Here is a 21,235-nt window from a genome sequence, read left to right as displayed (position 1 = left end):
AACAGAGGAACAACTCAAGAACCTTTCATAATTTAAAACATAGATCTGGCAGAGTGGAAAATATGACACATTCAGCTTCATATCTTCATAGGAAAAAAAAGGTATTTTTTAAAACAGGCCGCAGTTGAGATGATGGTGGGTTCTGACCTGTTGCTTTCTATTTTATGAAGTAAATAAAATCATGTTTTTGAATTAAATGTATCACAATCCTCAGGTTTAACAAATGAATTAGACTTTTTTACTGCCTGACGCACAGTTAATGGTAAAGGCTGGCGCTCTCATGTGGCAGATGCTCTCGCTAACCCCTCTGATCACCTGCTCCCACCCTGCCACAGAATCAGAAGGAGTCCTGAGAGCCCGCTGCTGGCTAAATGGCCTGCTTCAGAGCCTCATTACCAAATCACCAGCAATGCCACCATTAAGATGCACATGATTAGGAGATTAGGACTCTTTTTCTTTATTTATGAATGATGACATGCTTTTTCTTAAAGTAAGCTAAATTTTGTAATTTCAGACTGCATTTTCTGTTTCTTATAATAACTTTCTTGTTTTGCTCCACTTAAAGCCAGTTTTAGATGAGCTTTCTATACTGTAGCACTTGAAGTTGGTTTCTAACATTTCTGGCTGAAAAAAAAAGTATCGGCTGTATTTCTAAACTCCTGATTGTGTTTGTTATGACTTCCCTAAAGCTCCCACCGGGCTTTATATGTGGATATCTATTTTTCCCACATTCTCTGCATCAACTAATGATTTTTTTCTTTCTTTCTGAGCTGAATCACATCACTGTTTCACATTTGATCCCAGAAAGTCAATGTCATTGATTTTGCTGTTGTGATTTGCTGCCCTGTATTACACGTTATTCACATAAATCAGAACAATTGTTGTTGAGATAAAGGAATTCTTTTTCCCCATTTGTGTGTGTGTGTGTGTGTGTTTGTGTCCTGTCCCTGCAGGTGCTTTTGAGGATGAGGATATCATCCATGTCGAGGGGACGGTGGACCCTGTTCGAGACATCGAGATCATCCACGAGGAGCTGAGGCTGAAAGATGTGGAGATGATCGTCCCCATTATCGACAAGCTGGAGAAGACGGCCGTTAGAGGCGGTGACAAGAAACTCAAACCAGAATATGTGAGTCAATGTCCCAGCAGGCCCTTTGCTCCCCCTCACAGCAAGGCACAAATAATAACCCTCCCACACACATGGCCGTGGAGAAAAAAGTATGTTTTTTTTTTTTTTTTATCTCCTTCCAATAGGCCTTACCCCTCCCCCTGGCCCATTTTTTCCCTCTCTGAGATTGAAAGTGATCAGGGGTCAGGGGTTTTCTGCTGTAGAAATCATTAATAGAGTGTTACTTATTCAGCTGCCGACCCCGGGTCACAGCACTGGGCTAATGAAAGTGTTTCCACACAGCTCTTTTCATCTAAAGTAATACTCAAATCATGGCACAGCTCTTGCTCGTGCTTATCCTCCTACAGCAGCTTGGGAAATTGTTTAAGGCCATACAGTGGCTGACACATATGCCTATACCGGGTTACGGATACTGTAAATGTTTAGAATAATCCATGACAGTTTGTCGAAGGTGTGAGGTTAAAAAAAGAAAGAAAAAAAAACGCAGGTTAGGACGAGAAAATAAAATCCGCATCCTGGATGTCGGATCGAGCTGAATGAGGATTGTTATATTGTTGCAGTAATGAGGGCGGGAGGGCAAACTCAGTGATGATTTGATGCTGACCTATCATTGGACCAGGAAGGAACAGACTGGTACGCAAGGAATATATTTGGCCTTTCACTCGCAGTGGAGCAGCCCAATTCCAGATCTGACCACTCATTACACTAACGAGGGGGGCTATTTCACCTGCTGCAGTCACCCCAGTCACTGGTTGGTTTGCATCAGACATCCTACCCTCATCCCCCCACCCCTCTTGCCCACAGCCACCATCCTTTCCCTTTCAGCCTGCAGCCCTCCCCAACGCCCCACAGACAGGAGCCATTCAGGCTAGGCAGGTGGCCGCTTACTGCCATAATTGCTAACAATTTTAGGCAATGAATAAAAATAATCTACATTACTTGTCAAAGGTTGCGCACACGTCGGCAAGTGAGAATCTATAGAAGAACCTCTCTAGACGTTCTGAAGAATGGCGACCATCAAAAGGCTGCAGCGAGCTCTCAGGCGGGAGGGGGATTGTGTGATTGCCTCGCAGGCTGAGCCCGGGGTTCGACGTGCTCAGCTGCTTGCAGGCGTACATGCGTGTCTTTATATCGCCGTCCAAACAGAGTGTCAAGACACAAGAGGAAAGAGGAAAACGAGGACTGTACAGTTACTTCAATCCTGCTCCTTGCACTGTAATTTTCAAAACATTTGAAATAGAGTTTCATTCTTGTGCCATGAGATTTTATAAGAAAAAAAATCACTTATTTTATCAAAGTACATTTGGTAAAATGTACTTTGGTGCCAAGCAAGGCTACTTGTGTTCCTTGAACTTTTATTTATTGGGATTGTGGTTAGCAGACCAACAAAAAATAGAAGATAAATGTGAAGTGAAAGAAAAAAGGTTTTTCACCATTTTTAACATTAGAAACCCAAACAATATGTTACACCATATAAATATAAATTATTCTAATAAAGCTCTGGCTGTGTTTTTTTTTTGTTTGTTTTTGTTTTTTGCCATTGCACTACTTGATCCCCTGTCACAGTATCACATCTTCTGCAGCCTTCATCAGGTTTTCTTGCAGGATCGTCCTGCATTTAGCTCCAATCGTCATCCCACAGCATCATGGCACCACCACCTTTCACTTTTTTGGATGGTCTGTTCAGGGTAAATTGTAGTGCTAGTTTTTTTTAAAAACACATGCTGCTTTGGATGTAGGTCAAGAAATACAACTCGGGCCTGAGTAGAGCACCTTCTTCCACACGATTCTTCTTCCAGTGATGTTCACAACTATTAAGTGTATCAACAGATTTTTCCACTGGCTGTGAATCTCTGTGTCTCCTCCAGAGTTACAATGAACTGCTTAGCTCACGCTCTTATTAATTCTCTCCTTGCCCAGCCTCTCAGTTTTGGCAGACTGCCATGTCTTGGTAGGTTTGTAGTAATGCCAAATTGTTTTTTTAAAATTATTATTATTTTAGGATAAGAGGCAGAAAAATACTCTTTGAGATTTCCAGCACTTGGTATTGGAACCCAAATCTGCTTTTAACCTCCCCTAAACAGCCTCCCTGACCTGCCTGCTGCCTTTCTTGGTCTTGATGATGCTGTTGGTTCATTGATGTTCTCTAACAAACCTCTGAGGCCTTCATAGCAGCATTTGTACACAAAGATTAACAGGCAGAAACAAATCACTGATTTCTAGAGGCACATGATTTTTTAGGAGTATGCATGTGAATCGAGTACACATTTATACCACATATATTTTCTTCCACTTCACATTTATGTGTTACTTTGCATTGATCTATCCCATGAAATACAAATAAAATGATCTAAAGTTTGCTGTTGTAACCTGATGAAATGTGAAAAAGCTCAGTGGGTTTGAAGACTTTTGTAACTGTATTTTACTACTTGTGCGTGTATTTTCCAAGACGGTGACATAAAACAATAAAATATTTCATTATTTGACACTATAAATATTTACAAAACTAGAAGATGCTTTGTGAGAACATATCTCATCTCTTCCTGTTTATTGTTTAAAAACGGGCAAAGTAGTATAGTGGAGAAAAGACAATTTACAGTATAAAACCATGAAAAGCTTGTAAAATTGGACACCAACACATATGATATGCAAGAAAATGCTAATTTAAATTAAAAGCATTTTAATGAACAAAACAGATTTCAAGGATTTCAAGTATAAAAGTCAGAAAAGCATGATTGAAAAAAACCTGTAGATATTCTTTAATAGTCTTCATACATTTATTTCTGGACTAGAAAAGGAAAAATATTTGCTATCATGATAAAAAAAAAAAAAGTACATTAAATATTCTGCTGAGAATCCATGATGAATGTACGTGCACGCAGAAGCACAGTGCTCATATGTATGCATCGTTGTAAATCCATTCTTGCCGGCGCTGTGTTTACAAAAACAACGTTCCATCATTTTCAGTCCGCACGGATCCTCAAAAATCCCTCTCCTCTGCAAAACAATAATAAGAAACCGGCCCACCAGCGGCGCTCCATGGTGGCAAGCGTATGTGTTTGACCCCTGTGGGACCTATATGCCTTTTATTAACACCTGCCTGTTAGAGGAGCGCTGCAAGGCGGCTGCGAGCTGATGAGGGAAACCTGGAGCGGGTTCAGCCCGTGTCACCGGCCGTTTGCTGTTTCCATTTCACAGATGATTAATCTCTCTGTGAAGACTTGGGCCGGCGCGGGCGGAGTGTATGCAGCTCTTCCTACGCTCTCTCCCGCTGGCTGCACTCTGGCTGCCTGACTAAAAGGCCTTTAGAATTCCTGCAGAGAGAGATGTGCAGAGAGTGAATGCAGCTGGCTGGGGGTCAGTGTGTGGAGCTTTTTCTGCCATTGTGTAATTGAGGCTCTGGCAGGATTTTTTTCCTCAGTTCTTTCAAAAGAGAGTATGATTGTGAAGTGCTGCAAGGGTTCGGGGAGGGAAGGAGGAGGCAGGGAGAGTGGTGCAGGGGGTGGGGGAGTTTTTATATGAAGGGGGAGGTCAAGTTGACAGGAACAAAAAGAGTGTGTTCCGCTAATTTCTGCGGGGCTGGATCAACAATAATAGGCTCAATTTCTTTATTACAAATTTTATAACTACCCCCCTCCCATTTTCCCACCCTTTTCCGCTTCCAGATCCTGTCAAGACCCAGTCTCGCCTGTGGTCTCAGCCCACAAGTGCGTCAGTAATGAATGCGGCGTACGTCGCGGTAAATGCTCAATATTTTCAGAAACAGTGAATAATTAGCGCCGCACCTCACAAGTGCTTATTCAGTATGACTGCGCTCCGTAAAGTGCCTGAGGAAGGACCAATAATTTACACCTTTACTAACCAACTTCCAATTAGTTCCCCTGCTCTTTCCAATTTTGTCTATCCTTTTCATTAAACAGTCCTGGTGGAGCTGAGAGACACCCCAGAAGGCATTTTGTAGGGGCTTAAAGGAAGGGGTCTTGTTCTTGCCTTCCCCTGTCGAAGCAGGGCCACTCCTGCCTGAAAGCGAGCTCAAGCCATTGTTCCCTTTGGCATCAGGATGCCATGCATTTAGGAAATAATTACCCCATACCCTGCTGGGTTTATTCTGTTTCATCTCCTTTAATGGCTTCTTGTTCATTCTGTTTCAACCCCAAACAGGACGTTATGTGCAAAATAAAGAGCTGGGTCATGGATGAAAAGAAGCACGTCCGCTACTATCATGACTGGAATGACAAGGAGGTAAGACTTTGATGTGAATGAAATTTATTAAAGTGATTTATCTTGACAATCTTTTTATGTGACCTGAAAGTAAATCTTCCACATTCATGTTCATATTCTTTTTCGGTTAAATCTAACTTTTGTGCAAGTTAATGACATCTGGCCAGTCTGATCTTGATTTAGGCTCTTCCTCGCTGACCCCCTGCAGAGCTTATAATTTCATTTGGCTTCGTTTGTCGCTGTCTGTGCTCTCCTCAAAGGCCACTTTTGGAAAGTTTCAGATTCTCAGAACTCGTCTCTCTTTCCTCCACAGATCGATGTGCTGAACAAATACTTGTTTCTGACATCTAAACCAAAAAACTACCTCGTTAATCTTTCTGAGAAAGACTACATAAGGAGGAAGAACAAATGGTAAGTGCTCAGAAGAAGGGCGGGGGCAGACTCGCCGCATTCACTAATCACCACTAAAGAGCTTTTGTGCTTTCCTATAGAAGGAGTTGCGTTCATTTCAACTAACTTTTCACTGATGCTGCAATCAGCTACAGAACATTCATGTGCCTCCCTCTGTGTGCATCCGTTTGCCGGCACATGAGGCCAACTGTAGTCTCCTGCTGGTGCAAGCGGTCACATCTTTGAGATAGACTCTGCCTGGAGGTGGCAACGAGTAAAACTCCCAACACAACATCCAGATCTGCAAACCGTAACCGCAGCCCCCAGACTGTGCAATTCATTAAGCGCACACAAGCACATGGTCCTCATTTTGCATCAAAATTTCTCATTTCCAATACAATATCAAAGCAAGAGGAGGTGCTTCCAGTGACAAAAACAAGCATGTGTACATTTAAAGCCAAAACAAGTGATTAATATCATCTGGAGGCGAGGCAATGAATCATAGTGACACAAGCTAACTGAAGGCTTTTTTTTGGTGCTCCAAATAGTTGGGTTTGTCTTCACATGTTGTCGCTCTTGCTTTACAAGCATTTTGTTTTTACTGCTAGGAAACTCCCACGCCTCAACACAATGACCTAGGCGGCTGTGATGAACCGATGCACACGTGTTTTATTCCTAATAAATTATTATGAAACTTTTGGGAAGCAGAACTTTGTTCAAATAGCTTTCCAGGAGCCTCGTATTGTTGATGGATTGAAGATAAGGTTTAACACTGTGAGCTACTTATCGGTCAAAAACACATTTTTTTCACCTGTGGCTGGAGAACAGGTGAGAAGAGGTTCTCAATTGGGGATACGTCTTGTTGTGTATCGTTGCACATAAGCGTGGATTGGTTAAAAGTTTGTTTTAAGACCGACAGGATTTTTTATCACCCAGTTTCTTTGGCCTCAAGACTTTTCATTGAGGAGCAGAGAAACATGAGATTCATTTTCCCAGCTTTGTGGAGCATAACGGTGTTTCTACCCCACAGGTTGCTGCTCGCTGCCAGTGAGATGACTGAATAAAGACTCCTATATTTTTCCCTTTCTTTCGAAAAAGAATAATTACACAGATATTTGTAACTCTGCTCGACCCCAGTTCACTCGGCCGAGCTCTACTGTACTCCAAAGTTGTTTCCACAGACCCAGGACTACCTGTAGGACGGGAACTCCTCCTGGAGGTGGAGACTTTAGGCCACACCTACAGATGTCCTACACTTTGTGTTGTTCCTCATAACTGTATAATAGCAATGCATGTCATCATTTTTTCGAGACAACTGAAGAAGAGTGAACTATCAAGGTCATGGAGTCTGTGCTGTTGCTATTTTTTTAACATGATTTGCGGTTATTTCCCTGGATTGCCGTTCTTTCTGCTACTTCGACAAACATCTTGTCATTTGTCCAGAAAGGTGGATGGAAATGATGCAGACTTTTCTCATCATTGCACCAATGGTTACATTTGCTGGTAGCTCCAGACAATTTTGTTCTGCTGTTGCAATTTCTGAAAAAATGGCGGCGGCTGTGTTTCTGCTTGCTCTACTCACACGTCTGACCATCCCCATGGGCCATTAATGAACTGCAGTCTGTTCATGTAACATGGAGCACCTAGCACTTAGCTCTGACTGTACAAAATAATCCAGTACAAGTACAGAAAAAAAACAGTAATAGAAATGCTTGCAAAGCACACTGAGTAAGGGAGCTGCCCTAAGAAGAGCCTGAGAAAATTGGCATAATTTGTTTATATGGAAATATATTTAGTCAATTAAACATGCACAGTCATGTAGTGGTTACTAAAGGAGCATCAGCCATCACTTTTTATAGGGTAATTGTTTTAAAACTTAAGTTGGAAAGCTTTGAGAGAGAAGCCCAACAAATACCCATCTTGATTAATCAGCTGCTATCAATTTATTTTACCTCTAATAGTACTTTAGATAGCAAAAATCCTAAACATTTTTTGCAACCAGCACTTAAAACTAGAACCAAGTTTAGCTGGTGTTAATTCCATATTAGTGACATATTTGTGACATCATTACTTGACAATCTAAAATCAGCCCATGTATTGGTGATTTGTTTCATTTTAATTCAAAATAGAACCAAGTTTACAAAATAGAGCTTTGGTTGTATCCAGGTTTGCTGTAGTTGCTACAATCAAGAGCAAAGCGTTTAAGAAAAAAAAAAGCAAACAAACTGAAGTAGAAATAAAAATGGGACGTCTTTAAATAATTCACAACAGTAAAGTACAATAAACTGAACAGTGTACAATTATGTGGTTTTTGTTTCACTTAAATTAATCTGTAGTGTGCAACTCACTCTTAGATGTAAAACTATTTTTATCACTGTGCTTTTTATGCAGAAGAAATAACGAGCATTTAGATTGCATACGTTGGGAAAAATGCACAGTATTCTTTTGTATTTAATCATTTGTTCATGTTTTAGTTATTTACACACCCTTTAAATAACAATAGCTGTTGAAACTAAAAAGAAATGATGACAATTGCTCTTTCTTTGTTCTTTGGTAGAGTTTCTTGAGTATGTTTGAGAATCTTGCAAAGATTTTGTTTAATATCACACAATTAATGTTTATGAGCTCTCAAAAAGTAATTTGGACTCTTGTAAAACTTTTGTGGTATGCTACAAAAGCAATAATCTTCAGTTTGTGTCTTCTTATGGCTCAGAGAGGGTTACCTTTCAAGCATCTATAGTATTGACATGTGGATTGTTATCACGCTTTTCCAACTGGAACAAAACAAGCTTGTGCTGTAAAGATTTGGGAGTTTGGTGGAGATTCTCCTCATGCAGGAACTCTCAAAAGCATTAAGGAGTTTTGAAAACATATCTACAGATCTATAGGAAGCCTTTCTTGATATTGACAAAAGTAGAATGGAATCTTGAAAACACTTTCATCAGATTTCTCCAAAGGGTTTTGAAGCATTTTGGATATGCAAAGAGCAATCCTGTAAAACTTCTGCAATGTCACAAAAACAAACTCAAGAACTTGTACATTATTTCACCAAATGTGATCTGTCATCTTGCTAGACTTATATAGGACATTGCAAAAGTAATAATCCTAAATGTTTAGTGTGAGTTTGGATGGTTACCTTCCTACACAACAGCTGTTTTGTCCACAGAACCAACCATGTGGATTGTTATTACACCTTTTCAACAGGCCTCCAGGCTTGTTGTGTCAGGTTTACAAATGGATGAAAAATGTATTTTGCGAGTTTTGCTTGACAGCATTGTAAAACGAGAGAAGTTGTTTATCTATGACTGTTTGTTAAAATGTTCCTGTCACAAACGTAAAACTGTCAGAAAGAGGGAGGAAGAAGAGCTCATAAATCAAATGATTCATGACAAGACGAACGTCCATCATCAGAGCGAAAATAGTTTGTTTTTTTTATTATTATTTTGCATGTGTGTGTGTGTGTGTTTTTTTTTTTAAGGTGTGAAACGCCATAAATCTTTCACCGCTTTAAACAGGCAAACAGTAGCACTTCCCCGAGGGCTATGCGATGAACAATGCTGACATCAAAGTGTTGATGTTTGACAAGTGATGAGTCACTTCCCTTGTCCAGAGAGGAGCTCACACCTGTATGGAGATGATTACAGGTAGATCTCGCTGGCCCTAATTGTACAATAAATGCTGCTCTCAGCCCTAATGGCAGCTAGTCTGCTGCAGAGACGCCAGACTGCCATTTGGCTGTCGCCATGCTCCCGTGTTTTTCCACCGCCGCAGTTGAGATGATGATACGGTTAAGGACTATTCAAAGCAAACAGCAAGACAAATTGCAATCTCAGCTTCAATGTGCCGAGGAAAAGACGGTAGATCGTAGAATTAGGCAAATTTTATCGGTGACTTTTTGGGACGCCCATACAGGCCATTCCACAGGTTCCCGTCTTTCTCCAAGAGCTGTTTTCATTTGAAGTGTGTCTTTGAGTGCATGCTTCCCAGAGAGATTTGGGTCAATTTTAGCAGCATACCCTAGAAAACATCGGTTTTGCCCATGTTGTCACGTCCACTGACCATTTAACCATGTTTTAGTGCACACATTTGCCTATTTAACAACTTGCGCCGCAAGAACCAAGTTAGATCATCTCGTTTGGACTATGGGAACCACAGACCAAGCTGCCCTTGTTTAGACAAGAATACACAGTATTAGCTTTAGCAAGCCATCATTAATGGAGGGATCAGACGAGGAGCAAGGCCTCCTTTCATCCTCAGGTTCTCTGCTGGAGACAGAACATCATTTACTATCGAGAGGAGCACATGGCTCCAATCCTATACAGTTCATGTGTATGAGAATGCGTACATGCGCATGTTTGAAGTCTGTTTCAGAGGCGACTCCACGCTCATTTGGATGCTGGTGTAATTGCGGTGCGGAGATCAAAGGCGCGCTGGCCGAGTGATGTTCCAGAGGAGACTTTACCACACAGCCCTCTCCTCTGTGCAGAGGGGGCCGCCTGCTGATCACCGCTCCCTTCTCCCCTCCAGCCTTGGCTGCCCCCTGCACATCCCCGCTCGTAAAAAATGATTAAGGCTGTATTTGTCATGTGTTTATGACTGAGAGGCATTGCGTGATAGGGAATGGCATCTACAAGAGACTCTGTCAAGAGGCCTTCTCCTCTTTCCCCCACTGTTGGTAAGCTGTCTAGAAGACTATTTCTCTGCTGCGCTTAGTGAAGTTTGTTTTGTAGAGAAGGTCATTAGAGCACTGCTGATGATGTGGTGGCTGCACTCTGGCCCATCATCTAAGACATTGTTTATTTTACAACCATACGAACATTTTTATCAGTCCTCATTTCTTTTGAAATCAGATATTTATCCAATCATCCTCTGAGAACAAAGAGCAGCCGTAGTTGGGAGAGAAAAGGACACGCTTGAGAATATTCCAGCTATATGCTGTGATGTTTTTCTTTCTTGTCATTTCCTTTTCTTTCTGCTTTTATTTTTTTCGTCTTTTGGACAATGTGCATTAAAGTAAATTGGAGCCTCTTAAGTAGATGAGTTGACCTTTAAGGAAACCAGCAAGCGTGACCTGTCTGTGAGTGCCTCTGCCGAGTGGTTTCTCCCGGTGAGTGGAAGAACTGCAGGGTACCATCACAAGGAGCTTTTATTAACTCTGTTAGTCCAGCTCTGTTTTTTTCCCTCAATGTCTACATGCCACTCTTTATGTGTGTGTAGCAGAAAAAAGCATATGTAATTCTTTCTTTAGTTTACCACTTCTTACTTTGCTCCAAACTTATGTGTTAATGTATTTTGTGAATAGTATTTGCCACTCAGTCTGTGTTGAATTAAATATGAATCTTATTGTGCCACAAAGCCACAAGAGTCACATACCACAGCTTCCCATCCGCTCTGTCATTCTTTAATCAAACACAAATATTTTTATGTTTATTTCCCCATGATTATTCAGTCATGGTGTAACTCATCTAGTGACTGAATTATATTCATCTTTAAATCAAGATGTTTAAAAAGATGGAAAATGAGTAGACAGAGGTGTGGACTCCAGTCTCATGACTTGGACTTGACTCATTATTTTAATTTAATTTTAATTTTAATTAGATTTAACTTGGTGAAAGACTCAGAAGCACACTTTCACACCAATCACTCAGGACTTCTCTTGTACTCAAACTTTTTGACCTGGAAATGCTTGATGATGTACTCCAAACAGAAAGTTTATTTAAAAAAATCTGCGGTTTAAGCATTTCCTGACTTAACCATATTAATACAGCCAGAGTTAAACACAGCATGCTGTCAGGTTACAGAAGAGAAGGATGAAGAAGCATGGTGACACTAATCGCCACTCAAGAAAAAAATAATAGGCAGGTATTTTATTTCTTTACAGAAATGTGCAAATGTCCAACAACAAACAAACTGCAGCATGTGAAATATGTGGATCAAACTCTACAGACTGAGAGGATCTGATTATTGTTTAGACACACTGTTGTAGAAAAGCATTAATCCTCCAAATGATTTCATTCTTTTTGCTTTTTAGTCACATTAAATGTTATTGATTAAAAAAAACGGACATCTATGACCGCAGTAAATACATGAATTTAAAATTATTCATAAGAGGGGAAATCTAACATATAGCAACATTTCCTTATGTGTAAGTGTAATTAACCTCTAAGCCTACTAACTGGTTGAACTCAGTGTGGAGGGATTTTGGTCGAATTGCTGTAATTCAGCAACAATTGAGAGCTTTGAGCATGAACATCCTGTTTGAGATCACGCTACACTGTCTCTACCAATTTATCCAGCCTTTGACTAGGCCACTCAGGAACCTAACTTGCTGCAGCTCCCAAGTTCACTTGAACTTAAGGTCAAGAACTGATGGCTGGATATCTTCCTTTTCACAACAGCAGAATTTATGGTTCCATCGCTGCAGACAATTTTTCAGGTTCTCAAAAAGTGAAGTAGCTCCAGTCATCACACCACTACCATGTTATTTTTCTGAACTGCTGTTAGTTTTACTCCAGATGAAATGAAATCTCACATAATGTTTTGTCTCGCAGTTCAAAGAACATTTCACTAAAAGGCTTGAGGATCATCAATGTGTTTTTCTATAACTGAGTCAGATGTTCATGTTATTTTTGGTCGACAGGGTTTTTTCCATGGGAACTTTCTCATGGATGCCATTTTTTTCTAGTACTTTCATATTGTTGAATCCTGAATAATGACCTAAACTGAAGCAGGCAAGGTCTGCAGTGCTTTAGATGCTGTTGTGGGAACCTTTTGTAACTCTTGGATTAGTGTTTGATTCACTTTTTGAGTATTTTTCATAGATTGGACACTCCAAGATTCCCCGCTGATCCATATTTTACTGTTTTTGAATAACTCGTCTCCATGTGGTTCACTGGAGTGACAAAGCCTTAAAAACTTTTAGAAATGTCAGCGTCTTAATTTCTCATCTTGATTTTTTTGGATTGAAACATGATGTTTTGGTTTTTTAATTTATTATGTGCCGCTAGAAAAGTTCTGTTTAAGTACTTTCTGGCTGGTTAAGTATGTCAGCAAGCAGGCTGGTCCGTGGCAAGTGAAACTGAGTGTAAAGAAACGTGATTCATCACAGTCATTTCATGATTTAACAAGGAGGGACAAGCATAATTTTTTCCACATAAAGCCAGGTTGGCTTGGATAGATTGTTTTTTATTTTCATTAAATTCAATCACGATTAGGAGACTGTATTGCTCCGGGTTATCTTTGTCTGGTATTAAAGTTAGTTTAATAATCTGAAATATTTAAGTGTGACAAAAAACAAACAAAGAAAAAAATAACGGAAGAAATACATGAGGTCAAACTGTTTTTCTAAAAAGCAGTTGTCAAGCAATTACGGGATACTGTTCATACACTGATGCAGACTCACTATTTGGTGAGGGAGTTGCTCGTTTGAACCTCTCTCACTCACTAAATAATGCATTATAACTTTCTATTAATTATTATAATGTGTTTACAGCTTCATTAATAGGTACTTATTAGTCATTTGAAAGGTAAAATCTTTCCACACATAAAAATGCAAATTACCTAACAGCGCTCTTTGCCATCCTGCTGGTGAAAATACTCTTTGGACACTATTGCATAGTTGAAAATAATTCACAAAAATGCCCTTTTATACACCACTGAATAGCTTGTCAATACAATATAACTAATTTCTTACAAAGCCTCTTTCTAATCTTTAAATATAAAATGTTTTCAAAAAATGACATTAAAAACAATTTGACTTTGATTTAAAGTCGCAGTAGAGACAAAGGATGGAGGCACTTTCTTTTTCTAAATGACTGGATTATGTTTGCTAGCAGTTAGCATAATATAATTAACCTTAAACACCAGTACAGTGAAAATATGTAGTAATAACTCTGCTTTGCTTGGATCTGATACTCAGGTCGGCCTGTAGGAGGAGCTTGAACAATTAAAGTGAAGGAAGCACTGACTGCAGCAGCAGCCTGCCAGAAGAGATGATCTGTTTAAAACAACAGATTTAAGTCTGTATTTTGTTGCTTTCGCATTTATTTAAAGAAATATTTTTCATAAGATAAATCCTTTTCACATTTATTTCATGATTTGTTCTTTGAAGCGCTGAAGAAATAAAATAAGATGTGCAATTTTGGAATAGGAAGTATAAAGAGAACCCCCTAAACCTTCTTAAAGCTTAATTAAATGCTGTAGAATTAGCTAAATCTGAGTCATTTGACATTCACTCTGTAAGTAAATTGTCTCATAATGTACTGTGCAATGGTCTCGACTCTTAATACTGACTTATAAATCATTCAAACATGAAACAGCTCCAGGGATAAACTATTGTTGTGTCAATGCATAACAGACAACTTGACAGGGAACTAATTTTTCAGCCCTTCACCAATATATTCCCCATTCATTTTATTCTTAACTTCTTATATCAGTGTTGGTAATTTGGTTAAGGCCCTTAGATAGAATAAAAACTGAAATCACATTTTAAGGTATGTTTCTTCAGACGTTCTTATTTTGCAAATTCTACATTTTATTTAACCTTCTGTAAAATATGACATATTACAATCAAAAATAATTTTAAAAAACTAAGCAGAGATTTTAGAACTCCTCAATCTCATAATAGATATAAACTGATGCATGAATTTTAGGAGCAGCAGCAAAAATGACATAGATAAACTTGAAAGGACCAGAAAGCAAATCTTTGTTTGAGTGGTTTTTAAGGAAAAGCTTGGCCTTTGGAAGTAAAGACGACATACATGAGGGGAGGCTGAACATTTTCATGCACACTGTAAATGATCTATCCTTTTCAATGGACAGTTTTGTGGCTTGCCACCCTGGGTGGCAGATCCTAAGGGGCAACACTATATGGCTCATAAAGAGTGTAGAGAACATGACGATGAGGTTAATCTGTTGCCATGAGGTATGAGTGTGTTTTTCCATGGTTGGATGTCTCTGTGATAAAATGGCAAATTCTCCAGGGTGTAAACAACCTCAGTACTTCATCTTTGAAGCAGCTGGCAAATCAGCTGTAGATGGATCAGCGCCAACTACTGCACTGGAGTGGGTGCATCAGAGGTACAACTGTGTCAGAAATATGAAACTGATAAAGCTTGATTTTTTCAACAGACAGTTTAATCTGTAAATGATTAATTAATCACCTGAATATTTAATATATCCGTAAGTTCTTTAGTTCTGACAGCTTTTGAGAGGTTACATGATGAAACATTTATGATTTTTTTTTTTTAATAAGCAGCTCTGTTTTAGTAAGAGCTTAAATGTGACATTCAGATTTCTGTATTTGCTTTTTCTGACTGTGAAAGAAATCAGTTTGTTAAAAAAAATTAAAAAAGTCAACAGACAATGTGACTCCTTCCCATTTAATCAGACCCAAACGTTAAGGGAGACGGAGCGGGTCCCCTGCAGTTCATAATGCATTTAGACACCGGTTGCAGCAGGATGGCATCCTGAAACTCTTTTGAAGGCACCCTGGGAATTGCTCACCTGTAAAGCCTAAGCTTTGACATTTTACAGACAAAAGAAATGTCTGCGAGAGTCAACTTTGCCTAATGATAGATTCCCATTGCTCCTGCTTTGTTGCACGGTGCTTCACATTTGATTTTTTTTCTGATAAAGTTAAGAGCAAACTGGCCTGCCACAGAGAGTCTCCTGCAGCCTCGGTCGCCTTAATGAGACAAATAAATGAATTTAGTGTTGCCACATAGAGCTCCTGAAAGCTTATTATCAGGATTATTATTGAACTGTTATGAATGGTGGAGGGAAAAAAAATAAGATGTTGGACTGTAAGGAGGGGGGCATGATGGGCTGATGCTACATATGTCCTTGATTACCTTCCTTCGGCTTTTATTCTAATAAGTGGCATTCTTTGTACTCCCTGGGACAGCTAGACAGTCTGACACACGATGAGAATAAATATTGCATGTGGTAGACATTAAGCTGTCATCCTGAAGAAGAAAAAAAAAGGAGACGAGATGGAGAAATCTGTGTGGTGTTCGTCGGCGCTACACTTTGCCTGCTCTTGTCACAATTGTCACATCTTGATGACTCCCCCCTCTCTACCCCCAGCCCCCTTATTTTCTCTCGCCCAGTCAACCGCCATAAATGACAGCATGGATACCCCATATAGAGAAAAATTTTGGTGATGCAGATTGTACTCTTTCGGGTCTGAATTCATAATGTTTGCCTTCTCCTTATCCTTGTTCACTCGTAAATACCCCTAAACACTGATCCAGCTCTAAAACCGTCGCCTCGACAACCATTTTGAGGACCGAAAACTGAGACCGGTTGGTTTGTTAAGCGTTCACAGTGTGTGTAGATTTCTAAAGTTGGGAGATTTAATGGGTGCAAATATCAAAGAAAATAAAGTTACTTTAAAAAGCTTGTTACCAGCACACCCTCATGGTTTGTTAGCGATACGATGCTCTTAATTAAAGCTGCTCCCATTGTGCGTCCACTGCGTTTTGTTTCCTCCTGTCGGCGATTGCTTTGAAGGCCATAAGAAGTTGATAATATTGGGAATAAAGTGTGTGTGGGGGGGGGCATGGGTGTGTGTGTGTGTGTGGCTCAGAGGCTGATGTGTAATTTTTTTTTCTGTGCAGCTATGGCCACAGGGAGTAGAGAGCGTCTGCACTCTTGTCGCTCAGGAGCTCACCACTGGGAGGATGAAAAGCATCCCACAGAGATTCTGACTTCCTAGCCTCAAAAGCCACCATGAGCTCATATCTCTCATTTCTGTCTTCCTAAACAGAAGAAGAAGAGGAGGGGATCGTGTGCTGCAGCATCCTAACATCTTAAATGACTCATCTTTGCCAAACTGTGACCAGCAGAACGTAGAGGACTTTTGGTTTATGTGTGAAACAGCTCAGTTTCAGGTGCTGGAGCCTTTACCTGTAGGCGTGGAGCAGATTAATCTTTCAGCTTTTCACCATTCAGTTGCATCTGAAAGGAGAACCCGAACTGGAGGAGATGACCCACCTCCCACTGGCTTAAGCGGTGCGTCTCGTTAATAAAGTCTACCTGCGTCCAGACGCAGGTCATTGTCTCAGGTAGAGCTGTCCCTGTGCTTTAAAAAGAGGAGGCCATTGTTTTCCCCCTCCCACGCCGTTTAAGCAGATCAAAGCTGGGACAAAGCCTAGGAAAGCCCCGGGCATACAGAAAGACAGGAATTATCCCCCCTCAGGATTCTCACACAAAAAAGGACAAATAAGCTCCAGAGGGTGGCCCCCTGTGGGACATCACTATTCAGAGGCAATCTGTTGTGGATGGTTCAATTGTTTTTTGTTTTTTTTTTTCCCTCATTATTTGCAATGTGATGTTTTAAAACGGGAGAACTGTAAATGAAACAGGCATTGAATCAAAAGCCGTTTGTGTTGATGGACAAAGCCTCACAAAAATATTAGTTTCCCTTGAACTTTTACATGTTGTGGTTGTAACCTTTTCCCACATTACAACCACAAATGTATGTTTGTTCTGGGGGGATTTTATGTGACAAACTGCCAAAAGTTTAAAGAAAATTACAACTAGTTTTCTTACAGATGAAAATCTCAAAAGTGTGGCGGGCATTTGTATTCAGCTTCCTCAGGGCTTTTGTGGGTTATGTCAGTCATATTACATGCACAGTGTATCAGATACACTGTATCTGAACACAGTAGTCCAGACTTTGACTGGACCATTCGATTTTACCACTGTAGCTCTGACTGTTTTTGTCCTGCATGAAAAGTCTCAAGTTCTTCGCAGGTTGCAACAGGTTTACTTCCAGCATCATCCTGTTCTTAGCTCTCTTCATTTTACTATTAACTCTGAGAATCATTTCTGTCCCACCTGAAGGAAAACCTCCCCTCAGCATGATGCTGCCACCACCACGCTTCACAGTGGAGATGTGCAGAGTTAGCTTTTCACATAGTGGTTTTCATGTTTGACAAGTACTACTTCTTCCACGTTTGCAGTTCCAGCTACATGACTTGGGCATGCATATGGGACTTCTTGTGTATTTTTTTCAACAACAGCGTTCTTCTTGCCACTCTATTTCTTAAACAATAAATTGCACAACTAATACTTCTCCTTCCACCTGAGCTGTGAATGTCTGCAGCTCCTCCAGAGTTACATCAGTCCTCCATGATGTTTGCTGTGTGAATCAATCTTCATGATGCTCTTTGTTCCCAATAAACCTTTAAGATCTTCACAGAACAGCTCCATTTATTATTAAGATTACTAGATTATATTTAGGGGTATCAGACTATTGGGAGATGAAAACAAATAGTTATTTTCTTCTCCTTTGTAATAATATGCTGTAGTTTGTTGGTCTTTCAGAAAAAGTAGGTGCGAAAGCTTTTAGGTGTATGAATGTTTGTGCAAAGCACTGCAAGATAAACACAATGTTTTCATGTTGACCTGTTTTATTTATTTAAAGAAAAACTATGCAATCTGGAAAAGTTTGATCAAACTGTAAGTGATAGCAATTTCTCTGTGGACTGTGAGTAAAAAGCAGCAAACATGGCCCGCGCCTTTGCCTTGTTTGAAGCGTTCATGCTGCTGAATGATTAGCAGAAATAATGTCCCTGTCACCCTTAATCACATTAAAACGTGGTTAACATTTAATTTTTCCCACTTGATATGCAAAAATTTCCACTTGATTTGCAGCCAAGGCCATTGAAGTTCCATTATAAAGAGAATAAAAATTTCAGGCATCATTTGTTCAGAGGGGGATATCAGGACCAGAAAGTGCTGAATCTGTCTATTAGCAGAGCAGTGAGAGATGGCACTCTGCATTGGGACATAATGGGAGACTGACAAGAGACACTTACACTCAAACAGTCTTTCTTCAGAGTTGTAAAAGCTTTCAAAAGTGAATCTTACTAAGGGAACTAGTTATTCAAATCTATTTTTTGTTGGGTTTGATCAAATCTAACTAAAAGGGATGAAATTGGATTGTAAATCTGCTCAAAAAACACATGAAAGATGAACTGAAGCAAAGTTTACATAAATATTTCATCACATTTGAACATCCACATAAGTAATTGGAAGCCACATAAATACATGGAGGAAAGTAAGACCAGGGCATAGTGGAGATGCTGACAGAATTGGTTTCGGGCTCCGTGTTGACGGTGCATCAAAGCTCTTAATTGACAGCACTTTGTTTCTGGAGTTGAGGCAAGGGGGTGTTTCATGTTCCCTCATGGCGAGGTGTTTGTCTGCTCCTATGTCAGTCAGTGCAAGGACCCAGAGACCCCCGGTGCTCATTTGCGGCTCACATTCTCCGTCTCGGCTTCACATTATTAAAATCATCCCTCAGCCCTCCACCAATAGCCTCTTTGTTACCCGGCCGGCTCGGCTCGGCTCTGTCAAAGTCTTCACCAATTACAGTCCCAGGTACAATGGTCTATTCAAAGGATCACAGCCCTTGACTGGTGTGGAGAGAGTGATTTGTGAATCATTATTCAAGCCGCCTGTAGAGAACGCAATACCTGAGGAATGCAAATAACGTGCCACCAAATAGACAGCTGTGTCGCTAAAAGTGACAAACTACAGCTGTTATTATCTCAGATTGGATTTTTCCCCCCTCATGGAGCTCCCCTCCGTCTCCTATGTTTTGAGGCTTTTTGGCTTTTTCTTATTTTCCTGTGAGACTCTGGTTGCCACCTTTATTCAAAATGCAGAAAGAAAAGGGAAATATTAGGTTATGGCTCTTAATAGCTGTGCATGTAAACTGAGAAACAAACTGACACTTAAACAGCATTCAGTCAAAGCAAATGGTGCCGTTCTGGTGTGTGTTACCCTGTCATAAGTCGTATATTGATAATCATTAGGTAGAAGCGGTGATCTGGTGCTGCGGCCGATAACGCCGGGGACATTGTTATTGGTACAGATCTGATATTGAGGCGCTCCGGGTTCCTCCCAATCTTTGATTCCTTATGGGGCCCTTAAACAGGAAACCAGGATTACACATAATGACAGGGCCCCCCTCAGAATCAATCCGGGGCCGACGTGTGAAAATGGATTTGTGCAATGCTGCTCTTTGCCATCCGTCCAATCCCAGCCTCGGAGCTTGTGGAGCTAATCTCATAATTGCCCTAACCCCCTTGTATTGTTCTGACTGAGGGTTGCCATTAAGTGTGAGGATATCTTTGTCCTGCAATGTCAGGTGTCCCGCTGGAAGAGGGAGACAAAAAGAAAAGAAAAGAAGTGACAAAGACATTTAAAAGTAAGGAAATACTTAGTGGTTATTTGTTCTTTTCTCTCCAGGCTCTAGGCAAAATGTTTATTTAACACTCAGCAGGTAAATTAAATGTCCCCCATAATAAAACATTGGCAAAACAACTGAAGGTTTGGGTTTTATGTTATCTGTGGAAATGTTCTTCTTTTAAACTCCTTTTTGGCTTAATTTCAAGTTTTTTTTACCTGCCATTTGTTTGGTTACATTGGCTTTTCTGATAGGCATACAGCACCCTCAACCATTAAATTGCACCCCTTATGTATGCTTGCCAATTTTTTTTTCTCCCATCCCATCATCTTCTCTGTGCATATCAGGAAGATCAACTTTATTTCTTGCCAAGTCTTGCTTGTCACAGTTCCAGCTGTGTTAAGCTGTTTAGTTATTGCTCTGACTGTTTTAAGAGCAGGTTTAGTTCAGTAACTGTTTTCTTGTAGCAATTTCCAGACTTATTAAGATCAACATACATTTATCTACTAGAACAACATGTGGCTAAGACCACATCCACACTGCATGTCCAGTCAAAGCTGAGATTTTGCACAGTTGTTGCATAAATTAAATGTGAATCAAATTCCAGTGTGAACCTCTGACGGTCCTGAAGTAATGAAAAAGTTTTGACATCATACATGGCAAAGAAATGACGATGCAACAAGGTCCAGAGTGTAGTAGACACAATTCTGACAACCTCCATCTACGTGGTGCCTGCCATGCTTGTTCGGTTCATTATTTGTACTCAATGGGAACGCTCCCCACTTCTACGATCACAAAATTGTGATGTGTGTCTCATTTCAGCAATGAAATGGGACACACGTCACAGAGAACTGATGTAAGACAACATGAATGCACAGACTGAGATCCTTTGTGTCTGCAGTGTGAATGTAGATTGTCTCTTTATTAGGTCACATTTATGGTGCTTTCAGTTTTGACTCCAAATTTGGAGATGGGACCTGGGAACGATGTGACACTTGAGCGTCTTCTCTTGGCAACTCGGACAACATTACCATTAGTGATAAATGATAAAACTGTAATTATCCCTATTTTAAGAAACATGTTTACAAGCTGTGCCAGTAGTTTAAGGAGATTTAAAACTTTCAAAGAGCAAATAAATAGTTTAGGTTTGCTACATTACCTGCTGCGTGTTCCCTATGCACAAAATCCATAGTCACAATACTGAGCAAGAATTCCCACTTAGGCAATTTATTTTATTATTTCAACTCAGAGTGAAATTCAGATAGATTTGTTAAATGGCAAAATAATTCAATATT

The 21,235-nt window shown here is 40.1% G+C and overlaps 1 protein-coding gene across 6 annotated transcripts in view; it reads left to right on the top strand.

Moving 5' to 3' along the window:
- Positions 1-21,235, top strand: part of LOC114148061 (obg-like ATPase 1) — a 57,152-nt gene that overhangs the window by 23,207 nt on the left and 12,710 nt on the right. For all 6 annotated transcript variants that reach the window (XM_028022974.1, XM_028022977.1, XM_028022975.1 and 3 more), the window contains 3 exons: positions 954-1,129; positions 5,291-5,371; positions 5,664-5,761. In XM_028022974.1, the coding sequence (XP_027878775.1) occupies positions 954-1,129; positions 5,291-5,371; positions 5,664-5,761 (355 nt within the window). The remainder of the gene's footprint in view (positions 1-953; positions 1,130-5,290; positions 5,372-5,663; positions 5,762-21,235) is intronic.

Source organism: Xiphophorus couchianus, chromosome 7 (assembly GCF_001444195.1).
Source record: "Xiphophorus couchianus chromosome 7, X_couchianus-1.0, whole genome shotgun sequence".
NCBI classification, from domain to species: domain Eukaryota; kingdom Metazoa; phylum Chordata; class Actinopteri; order Cyprinodontiformes; family Poeciliidae; genus Xiphophorus; species Xiphophorus couchianus.
This window is presented reverse-complemented; position numbering and strand designations above follow the sequence as displayed.